General features: G+C 31.6%; 1 protein-coding gene across 5 annotated transcripts in view; it reads left to right on the top strand.

Annotated features, from left to right (window-relative positions):
- Positions 1 to 229: 229 nt before the first annotated feature.
- The window catches only part of LOC106469810 (ribose-phosphate pyrophosphokinase 1), a 67,924-nt gene continuing 46,455 nt past the window's right edge, over positions 230 to 21,698 (top strand). For 2 of the 5 annotated variants that reach the window (XM_022398369.1, XM_022398370.1), the window contains exons 1-3: positions 488 to 748; positions 1,712 to 1,895; positions 18,930 to 19,028. In XM_022398369.1, coding sequence (XP_022254077.1) covers positions 627 to 748; positions 1,712 to 1,895; positions 18,930 to 19,028 — 405 coding nt within the window. In that variant the 5' untranslated portion in view covers positions 488 to 626. Of the gene's footprint in view, positions 441 to 487; positions 749 to 1,711; positions 1,896 to 18,929; positions 19,029 to 21,698 lie in introns of those variants that run through there. The other 3 variants (XM_022398371.1, XM_022398372.1, XM_013930319.2) reach the window with 3 other exon arrangements.

The following is a 21,698-nucleotide window of genomic DNA, read 5'->3' as shown; positions in this document are numbered from 1 at the left end:
GAAGAGAAATGTAATCCGTAACTTCGTTCCGACGAAATTTTAACGACACAAGTCTTTACTTAATAAAACTGGTTTATTCTTTCCGAATATAACTTAACCGATACACTCAACAATCGCGCTAAACAAACGCTATAGCAACGAACGTCAATAATACTCCGACCGCAGATCAATTACTCACTATCTACCCACACTTGTTACGTCTCCGTTTCGTTTATTGATTTTTGATGTAACAGATAGACAAGTTTTTGTTCTTCGGATTCGAGTATAGTAATGAGGACAAAATTTTATCGCTTGAGTGTTATTATTGTTAACAAACTCTTTAAAAATCTTAGTTTTATGAAATTCGTCAGAAGATGAATCAAAATTTCTAAAGTGATACTTCAGACGTTTCCACAATCTGGAAGCACCTTAACGTTACTGAAAATAATAAATATATGTATGTATGTATTGTATTTCATAAACTTTCCCATTTTATTACATCTTCGGCTCACGTTCAAGCAAATTATATGGCGTAGCTTATCATTTGTACCTCGGGTTAATTCTACTCGTGCGTTAAACTGTTACTAGTGTTAGGTTTGTACTGGAGTATACTGGCTATTCATAATTATTAGAATTAAAATTTCAAAATGCCAAATATTAAGGTTTTCAGTGGGTCATCACACCCAGACTTAGCTCAAAAAGTTGTGGATAGATTAGGGATAGGACTAGGCAAAGTAGTATTGAAAAAATTCAGCAATCAAGAAACAAGGCAAGGTTTCAAGCATATTATTATTAATAACAACACAGTAATTCACTGAGCGAGGAATGTGGAGAGACACTATAGTACATAGTTCGGAACAATTAAATTTAAAGTAGATTTGTAATTGGAAATGTTTTATATGATTGAAAAATGTTTTTATTGTTGATAATTGAATGTATTTGCAATACGTATGATTAGTGCTAACTTGTTATTGGCATCAATAATCTATTAGTATTAGAAAAAATGTATAAAAATGTGTGTTATTTTAACTTTAGCAAGTAAAAACAGCTTGAGCTTAAAGTATAATTTGAAAAATTACAAAAGCATTGAGATTTCATCTATTGGGACAGGAAATAAATGGACTGAGTGTTGGGTGGGTGGTAGTAGAAGGATAACATAAATAGGGTGAAGTTGTAGCATAATGTTATAAGTTATGTAGCTTGGGGATTTTTGCTACTAGATTCTGTACTATTTTTGGCACAATTTTAAGACAAGGAGAACTTTGGTATGACTCCAGTTAAGGCAGTGTTATTTTTCTGATAGAGCATTGCAGTCTATAGAATAGCTTGTAATCATGTGTGGTATAACTACTATAATAGTTTTTTTGTTTATAACTTGAATTAATGGTAGGTTTTGAAACTTAGTTTTGTCTAAGAATCAAAAAGTTACATTTAAATAGATTGTTCAGGTAGTTTATTGCTATTCTTGATTGGTCACTTTAATTTCCATAGCTGTACTAACATGTATAGTTTTTCAAAATGCATATGAGCAAAAATGAGCCATTGTTAATGTAAAATCCATATTAAAACTGTTACATTTAAATTATTAAATAATGGTCTGTATGAAATTTTTTTTAGTACTTGTAGGCTGGTAATTATTAAAATATTAAGGTTTTTACTGGGTCATCAATCCAGGTTTATCCTAATAAGAAACAAAAATTATATGTGTTTGGTAAACTGTTTTATGTTTTAGTGTTGAGATTGGAGAATCAGTCAGAGGAGAAGATGTGTATATTATTCAGAGTGGATCTGGTGAGGTTAATGACAATCTTATGGAACTTCTTATCATGATTAATGCTTGCAAAATAGCATCTGCATCTCGTGTTACTGCTGTCATTCCTTGTTTTCCATATGCCAGACAAGATAAGAAAGATAAGGTGAGTTTTTCCAGTTAATTGTATACTTTTAAAAAATATAAATTAACTGTTTATAAAGTGTGCTGCTGATTTTAGGTCGTGGTAACATTTATGTTCTGATGATTAGAAGTTCCATTTTTGCTATGTTGTACAGGCTATTTTTTAACACAGAAAGTGTGCTATTCACAATTATAACTTGTAAGGGCTTACTATTATACTGGTATATATTCTTGTTGTCATTGCTATTTTTGATTTTGTTATTATAATGATTTTCTTGTTCAAGTGTAGGTACCACTTTGGAAGCTTTTTCAAAGCATTTTTCAACTTCAGAAAATCATAGTTTCTCCGAAATGTACCAACCACATGCTTTCAGAACTCTAAAATGCTTCCAAGTTTAAATTGTTCTACTTTTTTTTTTAGCGTATGCATAAAACAGCTGAATACGTTTAAGCTCTTCTATAACATACTATCTATCACCCTAATTTTATTGTCACCTCAATCAGGATGTTTCAAAATATTCTCAAAAATGTTTTCTAGAAAACTTATTTCTACTTTTCTCTCTCACTCTCCCCTGTCTTTTACATATTTCTATACCATGCAAAGTACCAAATTCCAAAGAATTGATCAAATACCTAACAAAAGCAATCCTTAGTGTCCCTACTGAAGTATATAGCTGAATAAATTTTATCCTATCTTTTTCTTTTTTTTTAGGTGCACTTAAACTTTCTCTCAGGTGAAATATTTTGTAGGTTTAAAATTTACAATAAGAGTAATGTATGGTATTTAAATATTCTAAGAATTTGTGAGTGAAAGCAAAGAAGAATTTATAATAATAATACCTCTATCACTCTGTCTGCCTATTGTCTATTGTCAAGGGCTTATCAGGCTGGCTGGGATACAACAGACGTAGTAGTGGCCTAGGTGCTTTTATACTCGTGTTGCTTTTGTACTTGAACAACAGTTACACATGAAACTATACAGATTGGCAAAATAACAAGGATAACTGTATTAAAACTTCTGGTACATGTAATAATCAGTAATCCAAATTACATTGATTTTTATTTTACTGAGTTGTATTTGATTTATGAATCTTTACTAATAGAAATGTTTAAGTGGAGTTGATCCTGTTTTTGAAAAGATAAATAAAAAATTTGGAACTTAAAAACCTGCAAATAGGAATCATAAAAAAAACTAAGGAAACAAGGCTGGAGCTATTGTAGGTATTATTTACCCAAACTATAAACCCCTATTTTGGCTCCATGCTATTACAAAGAATTAGATTTGGTGGAATCAAAATAGGGATTTGTAGTTTGAGTAAATAAAGTCTACAGTATCTCCAGCCGTGGTTTCTTACTTTTTTTGATGATCCCTATTTGTAGGTTTTTAAATTTAAAATTTTTTATTTATCTTTTTTGTTTATGCTCAACTATGGACAAAGGATTACTTGATATAGTATCTAACTTTATACATTGTAATGATAATATACATAGCTAGTATGTAGCTAATATTGTTGATGATGATTTACTGTTGCTATTGACTATTTGATCATGCTAATTCAAGTTGTAAAATGTTAAGCTGCAGCTGGAGATTGTCATGGAGATTTGTTTGAGAATATAGTGAGCATTTATAGTTTATATGAAACTAAATTTACTATATATACATATAATGCATAGCAATGGGCAAATATATGCCTAGGCTAAGACACAACCTCATAAGTGCCAAAAAAAATACCAGTAGAAAAGCAGCCTTTTAAAATAAAACATATATGTCTAAAACACTGCTTTAAATAAACTTTCATGTCTCTTAAAGTAATTATTCTATGAGTGTGGGTAATAAAATTTAATATTATATGTATTTTTTTTTAATCCTTCACTTCATACATAATATAAAAGTTGGATCCCTATAAACACTGATTGTATAGTGTATAAAGCATTGAGTATTCTACATCTTACAGTTATCTAATGTTCATCTATTATTTGCTGGTAATTCCTGTTTCACCCTATACTTGAGATTATTAACCTTTAGACCATGATCTACTTACATTGTAAGTAAGTATGCAACTTTCATGAAAGTTCTTTATTAAAATGAAACTAGTTGATGAAATAATTTTAAATTTGACTTGAACAGTCCTAAGATTATGTACTTTTAGAAAAATAAGATACGTAACTTTGATTTTTTTACTATTTATAATAAAACATTCATTATTTAATCTGAATAGTTCACATGCAATGCAATTTATATTTTGAGTATAAAATTACTATTTCTTATCTCAGTTTTCACATTCCATCTGCATAATCTCTAGAACCTTCTAAGTGAATATCAAAAGTTTCTAAGGAAAATGTTTATATTTTGTTTTCCATTTTCTCTGTTATATCATTAACTCCAGATATCATTATGAACGTACAGTACAATAAAATGTTTAAAGTTAAGAAATGGAAGTAAGTACATACCTTTTTAAATTTTTGAATAATAGTTTTCAAATTTCTTTTTGTCATATGCATAATTTCACATTTTTTATCCTATCACTTGTAGTTTATTTTTAATCTTCCTTTCCAATTCTTTGTTTTTTATTCATTATCCCATTATAATATTTATTATAGGGTGAGTCTGGGTGAGTCTCATGCACAAATTCCAAACACTTATGCTCACACACGCGAATGATGCCCTCTTGCTTAGACCTTTTGGTAAGCCAAACTACAACACGTTAAACGTATAAAAATCATAAACATTTTAAATATGCATTTTAAAACACAAATAAATACATAATTAATTAAGATATAAATGTAAAACCTAAATGCAATCTGTTTAGTAAACTAATACATGTAAGGCGAGAAACACTTGCCAAACATTACATACCCCTCAAGAGAACAGTGGACTAAGCTTATTTTCTATTTCATACTACAGATCCATGCACAGGTGGAGGTTTCTTCAGGCTATAACTGAATAGTGCAAAATCTGCTCTTTCTATAGGTGATAAACATGCTATTAAACTTCAAAGTGTCGCTTGACAACACAGCTTTGACTTTGCAAGTGGGCATGGCTGACCTTAACCTTAGAAATATTAGAATGTTGTTTCACACCGGGAGAAATTTTTGGAAATTTCTCCCCAGCTAATGAGAGACAGCTGGAACTGTACTTTGACCATCTCTACCGACAGTCTATATTAGGAACTCGTAGTTTCTTGTGTAAGACCTCTTAAACTTGAGAATTTTAACCACAGTGAATCACGTGACAGCAAAAACTGCAGTTTTAATTGCTGTTTCAGATTTTTCTTTTTAAAATAAAGGAATAAAACTTAGATAATATAAAACCCAAAATTATAATGTACTTTATAATTATTTCATTAAAATACATTTGTAGAAAAGTGGTTTAATTCAATTTTGAATTTAACTCGGTAAAAATCTCATGACATACGCAGAAAGGGGTTTAAAGGATCATTGCATTCAAAGGGTTAAAGTAACACCAGATATTTGTAAGAAAGGTAATTTCAAAGGTTAATGATGACATCGTTTACACTAGAATTATGATGGTTTTTATCTTATGTAAAGTATAGAAGAAACAAATAGACTTTTCAATACCCCTACGCATTTACAGTACCGTGATTAGTTTATCAGAAGTATGATATGATCTTGCTGCATGTATTAACAGCATTAATACATGGACAAGCCACTAGTATGAGAGTTGACAGATATAAAAGACTGTTTAGTGTATGTAGTATTATTAATTAATTAATTTTGTTTGTAATTCATTGATGTAGAGGCTATTGAATGTTGTGTGAAAACCACTGATGTTGAGGCTATAGAGATTTCTAGAAGGCCTAAGTGATAGAAGTATAAATTGCTGCGACCAGACGAGTGGAAATAGAGAGAAAGTGTAAAATGATGGGAAGAGTAGTTCGGTGAGAGCAAAGTTAGAAAACGCAAAGTTAATTGTCATAAGAGTAAAAGGCCTAACGGTTGATTTGTTAGAGTGAGATTAATAGTTTGAAAGAGATAAGGAGAATAATTTGTCTTGTCAAAGGGTGTTCTAAGCTAATTGAACCTGCCTGTGTGGACTTTGACGAAAAAGCAGACGAATATTGGAAGTACAGGATACAACTGTGGTAACTCACAAGACAGCATAAGTGAATTATATGGATACTATTTTGATAAAAATAGTTCAGCTTGTCAACTGAATTCTGAAGCAATTGAATTGGCCTAAGTGGACTTTTGGCAAGGAGAAGAGAACTGTATAATTTTTATGATACAACTATGATCTCCGTATATATACGTTTAACTCGTTTCAAATATAAATATTATTTTAAAAACAAGTAGAGTGTGTGCTGTTTGTTTATTGTTGAATTTATCACCAACAAGTCACACACTTGCTGTAGAAGAATCCTTAGCCCAACACACCCATATGCTTACATTAATATATACTACTAAAAAGTTAAGTCTTTGACAAGAGTAATGTGGTATTTATTGACAAGAAGATCAAATTGTTTGCCAGTGCTCGAGAGGATAGGAACCTGCATATTAAAGAATAGTATCATTGTAAAAGATGGGAATCTATTGTTAACTAAGGACAGTTCAGCAGTTTCCTTATTAGGCAGTTGTGCTAACCCTTCCATGTCAGGCCTTTTTGGAAATGAGCTCAAAATAGTCCGTTTTTTTATTTGGCTTTTTGATATTCTGTACTTATATATTAATGAAATATAAGTTCTTTTATGATCTGTTAGTATACTTCTGCATAAAAATATACTTCATAAAAATATGTTACATATCTGGATTTATATGTGATATATTTTATTTCAATGAAACAACAGTAGTAAATAGGAATGCTTTTCTCCAGTGTTTTATTACACATCATTTAGAATAAATCTGATAGTGATCAGCCCTAATAGCATTTCCAGTGCCATCTAGTGACCACTGGTTGTGACACATAACTTGACTATATTCTGTCAAATGATTAAACATATGGTGAGAAATAGTTTGCTTGGGTTATCTTGGGCAAACCACAGAAGAGGTTAAAAATACATTTTATCATGCATGCTAAAGAGAACTTTTAATCTTTTGTTTAAGTTAGTGTACAGAAACATTTGTTTAATTTCATTATTACAGCATTTTGAGGTTTTTAGTTAAAAGTATGGATGATTAGTGGAACCATCTAGAACAGGAAAAATTATTCAATCCATGAAATTTGAATACTCTTGCTATCATTTAAGTCACCTAGCATATTTTTTCACAAAACTTGGGAAAAGCACACTTAGAACACCATTACCAGCCATATTAGCTGTGATAGTACTTTGTATGATGTGTAAGAATTTCTTGTATAGTATAATGTAGACTACATTAAATATATCTGTTCTATTTGATCAGCACATTTATCAGCTTTAAGTGGTAAAGTCTCATAATGCATTATTAGTATGTATTATAGCCCTAGGATTTGCAGCATTATATATATTGATTCTATACATTTTATTTCATTTATGATGCATGTTCGAATTTGATGACGAGGAACCTACTTTGAGACTAATAATGATTGGAGACGGCTTGAATGGGTAATGAAGAAAAACTTTACTATAAGTTTAACATAACAGCAAATGTACAATGTTTCGACAAGGTTTTGTCATCATCAGGTACATTACCCATTCAAGCCGTTGAATGGGTAATGAAGAAAAACTTTACTATAAGTTTAACATAACAGCAAATGTACAATGTTTCGACAAGGTTTTGTCATCATCAGGTACATTACCCATTCAAGCCGTCTCCAGTCATTATTAATGATGCATGTGTTCTCAACATAAAATATTGTCATTTGTTTTGTTTTCAGTTTTTATCACATGCTTTCTTTTGATAAATGTGTATATGCCAAAAATTTAAACATTAACATTGGGGGAACCAAAATAACTGAAGACAGTATGACAAAAGGTTGAGTATGTTATATTAAAAATATTTGGGTATGAAAATCATCCACAATTGATATAAAGTTGTGGTGGAATGGCATGTATCAGAACTACATTTTGACATTGTTTGGTATTTCATAGGGAGGTGATGGCACTGAAAGTTGATTGCTTTGGGAAAATGTATGTAACAGTCTTTTTCAATACAAAATATTTATAAACTTGGATCATAAAAATGTATTCAGATAAGGTATTGAAAATTTTCAAGACTGGAATATCTCTTGTACTGAATGACATTGGGAAACAAAGGAATATGGATCAACTTGAGCATCAGGGACCTTTAGATAGATACATTAAACATGAAACAGGTGAGAAATCACAAACTCTATAGTCAGTGATAAAAGCTGTCCACATGTCTCGGGCAACAATATGCAAAATAATCAAGAAAGATCTCTGTCTGGAAAAGTGAAACAAGTCATGTGCACAAGCTGCTTCTATGAAATGTCCACTCAGCCATTGCATGCTTCAAGTAGCAAGAGAATGAAACTGATATTCATGCAATTCCATATGAAGACATAACAGTAAAATCACCATGTGGAGTTCTGTGAAATCATATTGTTGAAATTGCCACTGGGAAATCATCATCCTTGGACACTTAAGTTGTTTATTGGGAGCATGCAAGGAGGAGTGGTGATCTCTGAACATGATGGCTATTGTCAAGATGCACAGTTGTCAAATAGAGGATGACTGAACATGGTGATATGAACTGCAATAATGATATCACTTGACTTAAATGTGAGATTGAGATTAGGCTGTTGTCTCACTAGGTTGTGTGCATAATTTACAACAAAGTGAGTTGTGTCTTACTAGTTCATCCAACTCATAGGAACATTTTACACTGAGAGCTAGAATGGAAAGAGAAGAACACTTAAAATACTAAGATAAAACATATTAGAAACATTAATACAAAATATTTCACATACACTTCAATCAGTTTACTTATTACCTACTTGCTTTTCATATAATCGTATTTTCACTAGTCAATTTTTATCATCTAATGCACATTCCAAATATTTATTGCTTATGGAGATTGTGTGAAATTGCATGCTTTTTTCTCCTTCACAACTTGTTTACTGTTTCACTTACTCATGTTGACCCAGTATCGCTTTTATAGTGTCCGAGATAGCAGAAGTAACAAGAACAATTTTCATAAAACATGTCTGTACTTTTATCTATTGAACCTATGCTGAAATACACACCCCCAGTGAGATCTTGGTTCAGTGTATTTGTTTGGTATAATTGTTGCCAGCAGGGACTTAGTGTAGATTTTATTCAGCTTTCTATAGTGCGAAATGTTTATCTCAATAAAAAGTAACAATGACAGTGTATTTCATTATGTTCTTAAGTTCAGGAATTTATTGATTTCCTTCCTACACTTTCATAAATTACCAGCCTCCACAACTGCCAATTGGAACTCATACCTCAAGCCAATTATTCTGTTTGTAGAAATATAGCCTAGCCTATCTTTTCAAAATCTTAAACTTGTGTCATTTTGTTCTACTGTCATTAGGATACAGTACAAAAATTGGAGGCTTTATCTTGTTGATCCCCTGAGTAATCTTTGTAAGCTTCATTGATATCATCTATTATTCCTTTTTTTTTTTCTAATAGAAAATAAGCTAAGAGATCTTAGCCTATCGCTATAAGACATCTCTTCCATACTCAGAATCATCCTGGTAGCTCTTCTCTGAACCATTTTCAATAAATCAATAATATTTTTGGTTAAGGAGACCAAAACTGTACACAGTGTTTCTAGTGAGGCATAACTAGTGTTTGTATATTTGATTGATTGGTCCATAAATATTTCCTAAACTTCTAATATCTTTACAACAAGTAAAAGAACACTGCCTCACTGGTTTGAGTGACTTAACCAACTTCTTTGCTAAGACTCTTTTCTTAATTCACTCACACTATTGAGTGGGTTCCCAGATATATAAGATGTTACTCAAATTATAACAACCTAAATGCATTATCTTGCATTTACTATAAGTCAATTGCCAGGTATCTTTCAAACTTACTAATCAATTCAAGTCGGTCTGTAGTATATGAATATAAGTAAGAAAAAAGCAAAGACCCAAACACTGACCCCTGAGAAGGCACACCAAATTAAGTATTAAAGGTCCAGTTTAAACTGGACTCCATTAATAACAAGTTTTGATTTCTTTCATTCAACCGCTCTACAATCTAATAAACTAGTCTTTCCCCAAAACCTACAAGTATGATCCCTAGCTAATCTAATCCTCTGTGTGGTACCATATCAGAACTGTTTTAAATCTTTGTACACAAGGACCGTGGCCTTTCTGTTATTCAGATAATATGTAACATCCCAAAGAAAAAGTTAACATATTACTGAAGCCAGATTTCCCTCAATGAATTCATGTTGGATTTTTTTATCTCATATGTTACTAGATGGTGTTGTAAAGTTCCTTTTAGTAGAATGAGAATAAATGGCCTGTAGTTTCCAGGACAGCTTTTATCATTCTGTTTGATAATAAGCTAACAGGAACACCAGCCTGTAACAAAAATGTCTTCAAAAGGTTCAAAGAGGGTTTTTAATTTACATGATAAAGATTACTATAATTTTTTTTTCAAATTGTATTTCATAGATTTTTCATTGTCTGTATATTCTTTAGAAGCTATGTTTTGACATATTTTTCTCTTTTAACTTTTCATTATTTACTTATTTACAAACCACAAAGTTATAAAAAAAACAAGTATAAATCCATTTATAGTCGATCAGGCAGGGCAAAAATAGTGTTACGACAGCGGAAGTCACACGACGCTAGTAACACATGATGAATTTTTCGATTGATCATGAATTATCGGGTAAGTCCGAGTTTGTTCGAGATGCCCTCTTTTTTAGTATATAAGCCTGGGGGAATGAATGTATGATAAAGCAAACATACTCACGGTAAGTTTCTGGCAAGGTTATCTAGATTGTGAATCGTTGTGATTTATAGTATGTATTATAAAAGTTGTTAAGTTTAAAGTGACGAGAAACGTACTGACAGTGGAATTACTGTGTACTAAAAGTTTGTATCGAGAAATAATAAACTGGTTTAATCAAGAAAGGACTTGTATTGCTGAAGTTCCTTGGAAAGAAATTCTACCGGAAATTAACAAACAACCAGATACGTAACAATAGTTAATATAACCCTTATAGGTCCTTCTTTTTAAATATGTGAATTTACTAATTAAATGCATATGTACTAGCCCCTGGAATCAACTTATGTTGCATTCATTATTGGGAATTTATAAAAGTCAAAATGAGTCAAAAAGAAAAAATATTCTGAGTTTAACTGTGTCAGTTGAATTTCTTAACATCTGAGTTGGTTGAAATTTTTGTTAAAAATTGAACTGCACTAATATTTTATGAAACAGGGGGTACAAAGTAATAAAAATAACATGAAATACCACTATTGACATTTTCAAGAGCCATGCCATCAGCTATAACAATTAACTAATAGAACTATCAGTTAGCCTTGAGAATGCATCAGTTGATGTCTTCTTGACCTATGTTGTTTTCACAAAATCGAATGAGTACAGCAAAATTTTCACCGAATTCCTTATGCCTATCACGTGGATTTAGTTTTAAACACCACTTTGTGGACAGTAGGTTTAATGCCTTCAAAAACTAAAAAATCACGTACTGCATATACTAGACAACATAACTTAGTATATATAAGAACTGGACTGTCAACTATAGAACAAGAAAGTCAGTGTAATAAGCTCTTTATTAGGTTAGGCAAGCCTAGGTCTGGTTCTCACAGCAGTTGCAAGGCAGAGTGCTGGAGCTATTTTGGACAATTTTATCACAAGAATACACAAGCAGAAGTGCCAGTACAGATGGATATTGCAACTAGATTTACAGTGACAAGGCCTAGTTCCACTGGCATAACCAGTAATTACATTATACCTGCAGGAACATTCCCAATCCTTCTTTTCAAATACAGAGTTTACTGTGATTTGTGCTTCTAAGCAATGTAATGAAGATGATGGTTGCAGTAACACATCATTTCACCTGAGTGATATTCAGTGGTGTTTGCTATCAAAAGTGACAACTGCTTTGAATGACCATTTGAAAAATGTCCATAACAGAAAGAGTACTTCTAGTACAGCACTGTTTAATGTAAGTAGATTTGTGGTTTTATAATAATTTTTATGCTATTGTTTATAAATGTGTGTAATCTTACGTACTAGTACAATATTACTAATTCAAAAAGTGCACTAACACAAAATAACTTATTGCACATGTATTGAAAACAGAAAATGAAAAGAATATTAAAACTGGTGACTGCATTGATACACCATTAAAACAAGATATGAGCATTCAAACATACGACTATAATTTGTAGGCCTACATATTCATTATCAGTAGTTGATTAATTATGCATTCCTAATGCTAAACTATGACTACTTTGTTGTTAAGTGCATGATGTATGCTATAACTGCCCTAATATGGCCTATATCTACCTAAGGAGTTAGACCTACATACACTCCAACTAGGCCTAGTAGATTTATATTAATATAGACTATATAGACATAGTAAAAATTTACAGAAGTGTAACATTAGGTCTAGATCTATCTAAATAGAGTAGGCCTACTAGATCTACTATCCTTACCATTAGTAACATAGGCAAACAAGCTATTGCTGCTACACGCAGCCTGCCTAAACAGCCAAAAATGTAATTTAAGACCAAAAATAATTTCACTGTAATTTAAATTTTTTTATGTGATTTCTTTCAGCAACCCACAGTTGCTGACTTTGGTAAATCTAGGCCTAGATTTGCTCCAGCAAAAACCATAGATGAGCTGTTTGAAGATTTCTTTATTTGGTTTACTGTTGACATGAACTTCTTCATGACAATTGAAAAATCAGGATTCAGTTACTTCTCTGCAAAGAATTTTTCATCATTGAAGCTTCCTTCAGAAAGTGTCCTTAAGAAAAATACACTTGACAAAGTATATTGAAATAAAATGGCTGTCATTCAAAAACTGGAAAAACTAAGATATTGTTGTTTAAAGTAACAAATATACTGGTACACATTATGTATTACTATGTTTATTATATTTGCAGTAACTGGTTCATCTGTGTTATCACACTGTCAGTAAGACCATACCCTCAAGACTTCAAAGGCATGGCCAGTCATTGGACATCAGAATTGGTGTAATTTTTCACCAAATTAAGGACAAGTAATTTTATGCCACTCGTGATGGGGTGGCAGCAGCTGGTTACGATAGGGGTTGTGTAGTGCTCCTATTGGTGGAGAGCTGCTGCATAAACACTTGCATGTGGATATATAAAAGCTGGAGATGGAAGGCTAGTGGTAAGTGTGGAAAATTTGTGCCAACAGAGGGCAGTACTAATGAAAAAAAGCTATTTTGTGAGAGGAGGTAATTATCAATCAGAAATACATTTTCAGTTTAGGAAAATGTTAACTTTTGTTAGAAGGGTTCAAAAACTATGCCCCCAAAAACAATACAGACTTGATGATTTTTATTGTGGCATAACTGGGCAAAAGAGTTCTTCAAGGAATTCTGGAATGTCACCAGAATGTTGTTGATCTTGTCCCATGACCAGTCACTAATTTAAAGAAGGTACTTAACCAACAAAGACATATTGGTTCTGTAATTCATACAGAAGAATGTATGATGGGTTGAAAGAAACAGAATGTCAGTTGACTGATGTACTTATCTAAAAGAAGATGCTAGATGCATGTAAAAGATGAAGTACCAGCTATAACTAGGTGAAGAAAACTGCTAATGAAAGTGATTTGAGAAAAGAAAAAGGCCTTCAAGAGTAGAAGTGCTGGTAATGGAGGCAAAACCAGAAAAGAAAATGAAAATGGACCTTCTTGTAAAATCAAATGCTTTTGGTGCTAATGTTTTTAGAAAAGAACAAACAACTAGGAGAACAGATGAAAAAATTGGGACAAACTAAAAGAGATTTGAAGGGATGTAACTTTTAGCAATGTCTGCTGTGCTTGTATTTGTAGCCAGTGTGAAGTATAGTATTAGAAATCAGTCTAAACTGACGTCTTATTACATGGTACCACATGATTAGGTGTTCTGAATTTATATTATATAATTTTAATATTGTGATGTTATAATACCTGCTTGTAGCTTTATGCCACAGCTGGTTAACATGTTGTTGATTGCATTTTGATAACTACTGATTTGAAAAAAGGGGATCCTAATACAGCATGTACTGTTGTATATGTTTAACTGTTTTTGTTGCTGGATGTGGTATTGAATTCTTTTCTTTCAATTTGATGATAGATAAAAGTTAGGAAAAGATATACAACTAGCCGTTCAGTGTGCTTTCTGTAAGACTCGGGTTTGTTCAGTATGTTCTTCTTTAGCTATGCAGAGAATGTTGACTGCATTTGATTCTGGGAAAATCAATTTTTTGTTCCAAATGTTTGCTTTGTTCTTTGTATACAGGCTGATACGCATCATGACACTTCTACTCTACCCATTGTGATTGTAATAAACTGTATACTCTCAGTTTTAAAAAGTGTTCTTACTACTTCTGATAGTAAATTCAAATTTTAACTTATTAAGAAAAGTCTATATATAATAAACCATCAGAAAGTTTGATAATTGATAAATTTTGCCAAAAGCTTTTTATTGATTAATGTGACACCAGAGAACAGTCCAATTCAAAAGTTTTTTGTAATGTATATATTGTTACGTCTCTGGTCGTTTGTTAATTTCCGGTATAAATTCTTCCCGAGGAACTTCAGCGATACAAGTCCTTTCTTAAGTAAAACTAGTTTATTCTTTCTCAATTCGACTTTGCAATACACTTAATTTCCACAGTCACTTTAACTTAAACACACGCTATAATTCACAACGATTCACACACTTAAGACTTGACTCGATTATCTGACTCTATATCTCCCTATCTGCAATCATCTCCGTTTATTTGCTGGGCTTATATATTAAAATAGAGGGCGCCTGGAAAAGACTAGAGTTGCCAAGAAAAGTCATGATCCTTGTAGAAACTCATGACGTATTACCAGTGTCACGTGACTTCCGCTGTCTTAACAATATAACTAAAAACAACTACAAAGTTGAGTATTTACATTATAGATATTACAATAATATAACACCACATCCAACAATTGATATTTTTCAATAAAAGAATTGAAACCACATTGTATTTTGTATTTACTCTAAAGGTATTAGGTTTGGCTGTTAGGAGAAGTATTTGGAGACCAGCTTTAATTTTTATTCCATGTCATTGGAACATGTGCTTAAGTGTGATTTGTTAATATTCATTGAAATTAAACTATGGTTTTTGTCAGTTTGATTTAAATTTATTGGTCATGAAAAAGTTGGGAAAGTTAGTATAATCTTCTCTGTGGAATCACTGAGTTTACCAAACTTCGAGCTATCTGATGTCTTCTCCTTGAGGAAAATTTATGTAGCTTTCAAACAGGTATAGTTTTATACACAAATACCTTCACAATGAAAGGAATTGAAAGGAAAGTTTATAGAAACTTACTCTATTAATGCATGGTAGTCTAATTCTTCCTCTATCCAATCATATTTAAATTTTCTTTATAGCTGATAAAAAAATCAATACATGATATTTGATAAACAGTAATGATATTCCAAAAGAAAGAATAAAGAAATATCAAAGCTCATTAGATGAAGTACTTATATTAAGAAATTTTCAAACATATGATTCATGAATGCTGAAATTATTGTTAAATGTTGTTAGAAATCCATTCTTTGAGACATTTACTCAAAAGGGGGAATCCAGGATGTTTTAAGGGGGTTCCAACTAGACCTTTGTTAGCACTACTGATAAATGTATATTGCTTTCATTGTTTTTTTTTACTTATAACAACACACTACTAGTAACTATGGTAATAAAATCAATTAGAAAGCCTACAAATTCATTATGAGTGAGTCGTATGGGCTATAATCCTACAATTTTAAAGGTTATATCTTTATTACTGGTAACATGATTGATATGAAAATAAAAATAGTTAAAGACAATCATTTCAAATTTTGTAAATAAAATTAAATGGCTATACTTATATTTAGGAAAAAATTATAGAGTCTATGCTTAAATTCATATCTTGGCATTTGTAAACAGGATGTCTTGTTTAAAAATTTTTTTCATGTTGTCACTTGCACAGTCATAACACTTGTGTTTTTGCTTATTTTGGACATCAACAATATGAAAACATCTTTCTTGTGAGTTTTATAACTTTCAAGCAATGAGAAATAAATTTTGTAATAAGCATATGCTATAATAGCTAATGGTATCTTAAGTAAAACAATTGTAAATAGTTCTTGTGCTACTAGTCTTGATGGTGAAACTTGGCTTAAATAAGTTATTGTTTTTATTATTATTATGTAAAAGAGTAGCCCAAGAGTTGGCGGTGGGTGGTGATGACTAGCTGCCTTCCCTCTAGTCTCACGCTGCTAAATTAGTGATGGCTAGTGCAGATAGCCCTCGTGTAGCTTTGCGCAAAATTCAAAACAAACAAACTTATACTAAATAAAAAAATACAGTTATGCAATCATAATTTAGAAACGTAACACAGTATAAAAAAACAGTAATTTACACTTTCAGTACAATTCAATGTGGATGACTATTGATAAATATCTGATCTACTTAATTACATAGTAATAGTAATATTTATTTACATCTGACAAACATTTACATGACTAAAGCTGCTCTGACAGATGTCAGCACCACATTGTGTTAGTCATTTAGTATTACGGTTAACTCTAACAGAGTGTGAGTTGACATAAGTTTTATGACAGCTTAAATAAATGATGGAGGAAAAGGTAGGCAAAATATGAATTTATATATATCTAATAGCCAAGTGTCTGTTTATTACACACTATATCTCCCAGACAATTAATTATAGAAAAAACTATCAATATACTTATTTTCAAGAGTACATTACAGGAAAATTATTCAGTTTTTGCAGTTCTTAAACTTTCATAACAATATCAACATTAATCCATCAGCCTTCATATGTGCTGACTAGTCAACTTATTAAGAACAAAATTGTTTCTTTTTGTAAGCCACAAAAAAATGGAACTTCCTCGGTTGACTGATTGAAAGAAATATTTTGAAGATAGGAGCATAAATAGAAAAAATGTGTAAGGAAAGGAATGTATTTGAGTATATATATATTTGTTGTTTAGTTTTTCAGGTAAGTATTTATTTACATGCATAATTATATTGTACCATGTCAAATAAATTGATTGAATATCTCCCCTTTGACACTTATAGAAATGACAACTGTCAAAAAGTGCTCACTTTGGTAGCAGTCTTTTCTTGCACTCAGTAAAATGACAAGGAATGGTGGCATCTAGTGGAATCATTCCTCTGGCTACTTAACAAACCTGAGCGCTCTGTTGTGCTCGATGCATCCATTGCATCAAAACCAAACATTTTTGCCAACAGTCAGTCTCCTTTGTTAAAAACCAATGCAATGCAATTTTCGTTATTCAAATAATACAGGGAATGATGAAATATGGTTGGAAACAGCCTACTAGACAATCATATTGCATATAAGCTCTGATCCAAAGGACATTTTTTATTTATTTATCACTATTTTTAGGAAACTTCCCATTGAATTGCTTCAATAGGCATCTGCTAGTATAATATTAATTAACAATGATAAAGTAATACTCTCTCACAGATATAATTACAAATGCCCAATAAATTTGGGAAACAAGCTGTATAAGTTCTCTGTTCCTGAATTCTGAAATTGTACTAATAATACATAACATAATGTGACAACATGGGACCTATTGGTCCATCTCAGCTGTTCCATCCTCTAAACTAAAACTATTAATAAATATATTGAAAAAAATATCTTAAAGCCAACCCTTATTCATTTACTTACCAAGCTTTTAAACTCACTCAAATTTACTGCCTCTACAACATCTGAAGGCAACCCATTGTAAAGGCCAATCACCCTGTTAAATAAAACTGTATTCAATGAAGATGACTCCTACCCTGCCAAAATTTATACTTATGTTCCCTAGTCCTACTATTCTCACTGTTAAGTATGAAAAAAAGATGATGTATCAACTCTATCAATTCCTTTTACAATCTTAAAAACGTCAATCATATACCCTCTAACTCTTCTTTTTTTTTCAAGAGAAAACAATTTGAGAGATTTCAGCCTCTCCTCATATGACAACTCCTCCATCCCAAGCACCATTCTAGTAACCCTTCCAACAATTCAATGTCTTTCCTAAGGTAAGGAGCCCAAGACTGAACACAGTATTACAAATATGGCCTAACCAGTGACCTATACCATGAAATTATAACCTCTTTAGACTTGTATTCAATATTTTTGTAGATACAACATAAAATCATATTTGTCCTACCACTAACAATAAATAGAACACTGTTTTGGATGGCTTTTAGAGACTGATCAACTATTACATCAAGATCCCTTACTTTCATTCTAAACTAAATTCTAAACTTTGTTAAATGACTTTGCAAAGCATCTTTGATCAGACTTTCCAAAACTTTTCTCACAACTGATGCAAGACTAATAGATCTATAATTACTGGTTTAATTATTATTATTACCTTCCTTGAAAAGAGGAGTTACATTAGCTAACTTCTAATCCTCTAGTACCTGCCCACTATTCAAGGATGACAAAAAATAATGGCAAGTGGCTCACATATCCAATCTTTAACCTCCTTCAAAACCCTTGGGGAAATATTATTACAATTGTTTAGAAAAGTACAAGTGTCACTAAAATTAGAAAAAAATTTCCAATGATCCGTAGCATTATTAATGATTACCTTATCTGTAACATAATTTTAATAAAAAAATTTAAACAAATGATTTATTAAAGATTCAGTTATTGTAACTGGGTAACTTGTTGTATTATCTAAAAAGAATTATTAGTTAGATTTTACATTTATTCACGGTCCAAAGAAGTCCAAATTAATGTTGCAAAAAATTATTTTATGTATTTGTTGGAGTCAAGGTCTTTCCAAGACTTGGAAAATTGGAGGTGTTATGTAAAAAGTGAAAACAGAACTCCAAACTTTGGAGGTGAAGTATGAAGGCACTTTGTCTAATTGTGTGACCCCTATTATAATTCTGTTTCTAGAGTCGTGCACCAATATCAGCCAAGCTTGTAGCAAACATGCTTTCTGTGTCAGGAGCAGACCACATTATCACGATGGACCTCCATGCATCACAGATTCAGGTAGCTATCATATAACTCGAGATTGAAATAATGTAGTGTAAACTGCCATTTTAATTATGTATTTCATTACCAAGTTGAAGGTGAAACTTAAATGTTACTCAGTGACATTCATTTTTAAAATATAAATAGTTTGTGATATTAGCATGGGAGGAAAACATCTGGCATGAAACCAGTCTTAAAATGTGAGATAATGGTTAAAAATAAATATTTGTAATTAAACAGAAGAATGTTTTCATGTTTCATTAAATAACTTATTCCAAACTGTTTACTGTGAGGAAAGTTTTATAAAAGTTTCAACAACAAAAGCATTTTTTGTTAGAAAAACTAACATATTTGTATACCTTGATTTCGATCATGATCATGAACACTGATATGCAGTTTATATTTGACTTTAATCATGTACACAAAAGCTGACATCTTCCTGTAGTTTGTATAGACCTTGATCATGTACATGAAAGTTGACATATCTGTGTGGTTCATCATGACATTGATTATTAACATAAACTGACATCAGTATAGTTCATCTTGACCTCAATCATGTACATGAAAACTGACGTCTGTAAGTTTCTTCTTGATCTCGAAGTAACATGTATGGTTTACCTTGATCTGGCATATCTGTATGATTTATCTTGACCTCAGTCATGCACACAATGATACAAAAATTGTTTAAAAATTCACTAATTTTGCAGAACATGTATGGAAAGCAATGTAAATGGATGTTGTTGAGTGAACTTTCCAATAATATCATGAAACTGTAGTTATATGATAAAGTAAAATATGAATCTATCCAAAATGTTTAATTGCATTTATTAACTACTAGCTAAAACAAGCTTTTGAATGATACATGGTCATTTGTTGTTTTAACAGTGCTGCTACACTATTACTTACCAAAAGCACAATACTTACTTCATGAGTACATATTCCTGCTGCTGTTTTTAAATCATAGTCATCCAGTATTATGCAAACAGGTTCAAGAATATATATAGATGAAGAATCTGACAGCTCAAAGCACGAAAATATTACTTTTTACTTCATCTTGATGAGGAGTTCACATATTTAATCACAATTTGTGCTTCAGATATATCAATCCTTTCATCTTTGGAAACAAGTATTATTTATCTTCATTAAGAATGATGTTTCTTCAAACAACAAAGAAGACATCTCCCATTTTTCTATCATAAAATTTGTACTTAGAGTTTATATGTTCATTCAGAACATGATTTCTGATTTAGCTTCTTTTTATATTTATGTATCATTCATTCAGGGACAGAAACTTGTTTGTTGCTATATATTATTCACATGTTATTTGTTAGTATTTTATGACTTACTATACGATCCTGATACAGCTGATTCTGTTGTTGAGTACTGATAATTTGAAGTTTTTCACTTACATTTAGTCTTTTTCTTGTGTGTGTATGTGTATTTTGTTTTTTGAAATGTAAATTCAGAAATGTTACTCACCTCTCCACAAAACAGATAGCCAATACTTCGTAATGTTACTGAATATTTTTTGTCATGTGCCAAATCTTTGAACATAACTCCCATCCCTACACATAACAACTTGTACTGCATTTTTCTGTGATGTAATCAGCATTAAACTCTACTCCTACACCAATAGAAGGGTGACATTCTCCATACATAGTACTCCTCTTGAGCACTTGTGTTTACCAAAAGCTCGTTCTTTTCTTCAACACTGCAGTGTTTAGTTGTTTTTGTTATTAAGAATTCCGAAAAGATTGTTCTTATTATTTTCAACTTTTAGTTAACATTTGAGGTGTTATTTTATACACTTTCATTTTCTTAATTTTGGGAAAGAAAGACTTAAATTTCAGTTAGAACTGATACAAATTATCTTATCATAACTTGTCTTCTTTTGTGTTGAGCAAACGACACTAGTTTGGGACACATGTCCCAGTCTGTTATGTTTTTCTTAACTAGGATATTCCCATCATTATTAATCTGGTGTTTGGTTTCAATACTTAATTTCAATTTAGTCAACATGAAAATGACCAATATACATACCATGGACATACAAGACTTACTTAAAAAAGTCAATAATATTTGTAATTTCTGTGAATTCAGTTTCATGGATTCTATTTAATATGACCTCCCATATCGATATTTCTGAATCTCTTAAGATGCAGACATTCCTTTATAGGAATCATCTTATTTTCTATAAATGGCAACTGGAGTTACTCTGACAGTGAGCAATGTTACCACCATTATATATCATGTGGTTGGTTCTGTCCTACATAATTCACCTAGGACCAAGGACTCATGACCTCTTGTCTCTTTAACTTCTACTGAGCCTGCCTAGTTTTTGGATGGCTTTGACCAGCTCTTCCTGCAGCCTGCCTTTGCTTCTGATTCTTCAATCACTGACAAAGAACTGGTAACATCTACTCTTATCCTTTTCTGCTCTGATAACTCTGGTTCTTCAATCACTGACAAAGAACTGGTAACGTCTACTCTTATCCTTTTTTGCTCTGATAACTCTGGTTCTTCAATCACTGACAAAGAACTGGTAACGTCTACTCTTATCCTTTTTTGCTATGATAACTCTGGTTCTTCAATCACTGACAAAGAACTGGTAATGTCTACTCTTATCCTTTTCTGCTCTGATAACTCTGGTTCTTCTATCACTGACAAGGAACTGGTAACATCTACTCT

Source organism: Limulus polyphemus, unplaced genomic scaffold, assembly GCF_000517525.1.
Source record: "Limulus polyphemus unplaced genomic scaffold, Limulus_polyphemus-2.1.2 Scaffold3666, whole genome shotgun sequence".
Lineage (NCBI taxonomy): Eukaryota > Metazoa > Arthropoda > Merostomata > Xiphosura > Limulidae > Limulus > Limulus polyphemus.
This window is presented reverse-complemented; position numbering and strand designations above follow the sequence as displayed.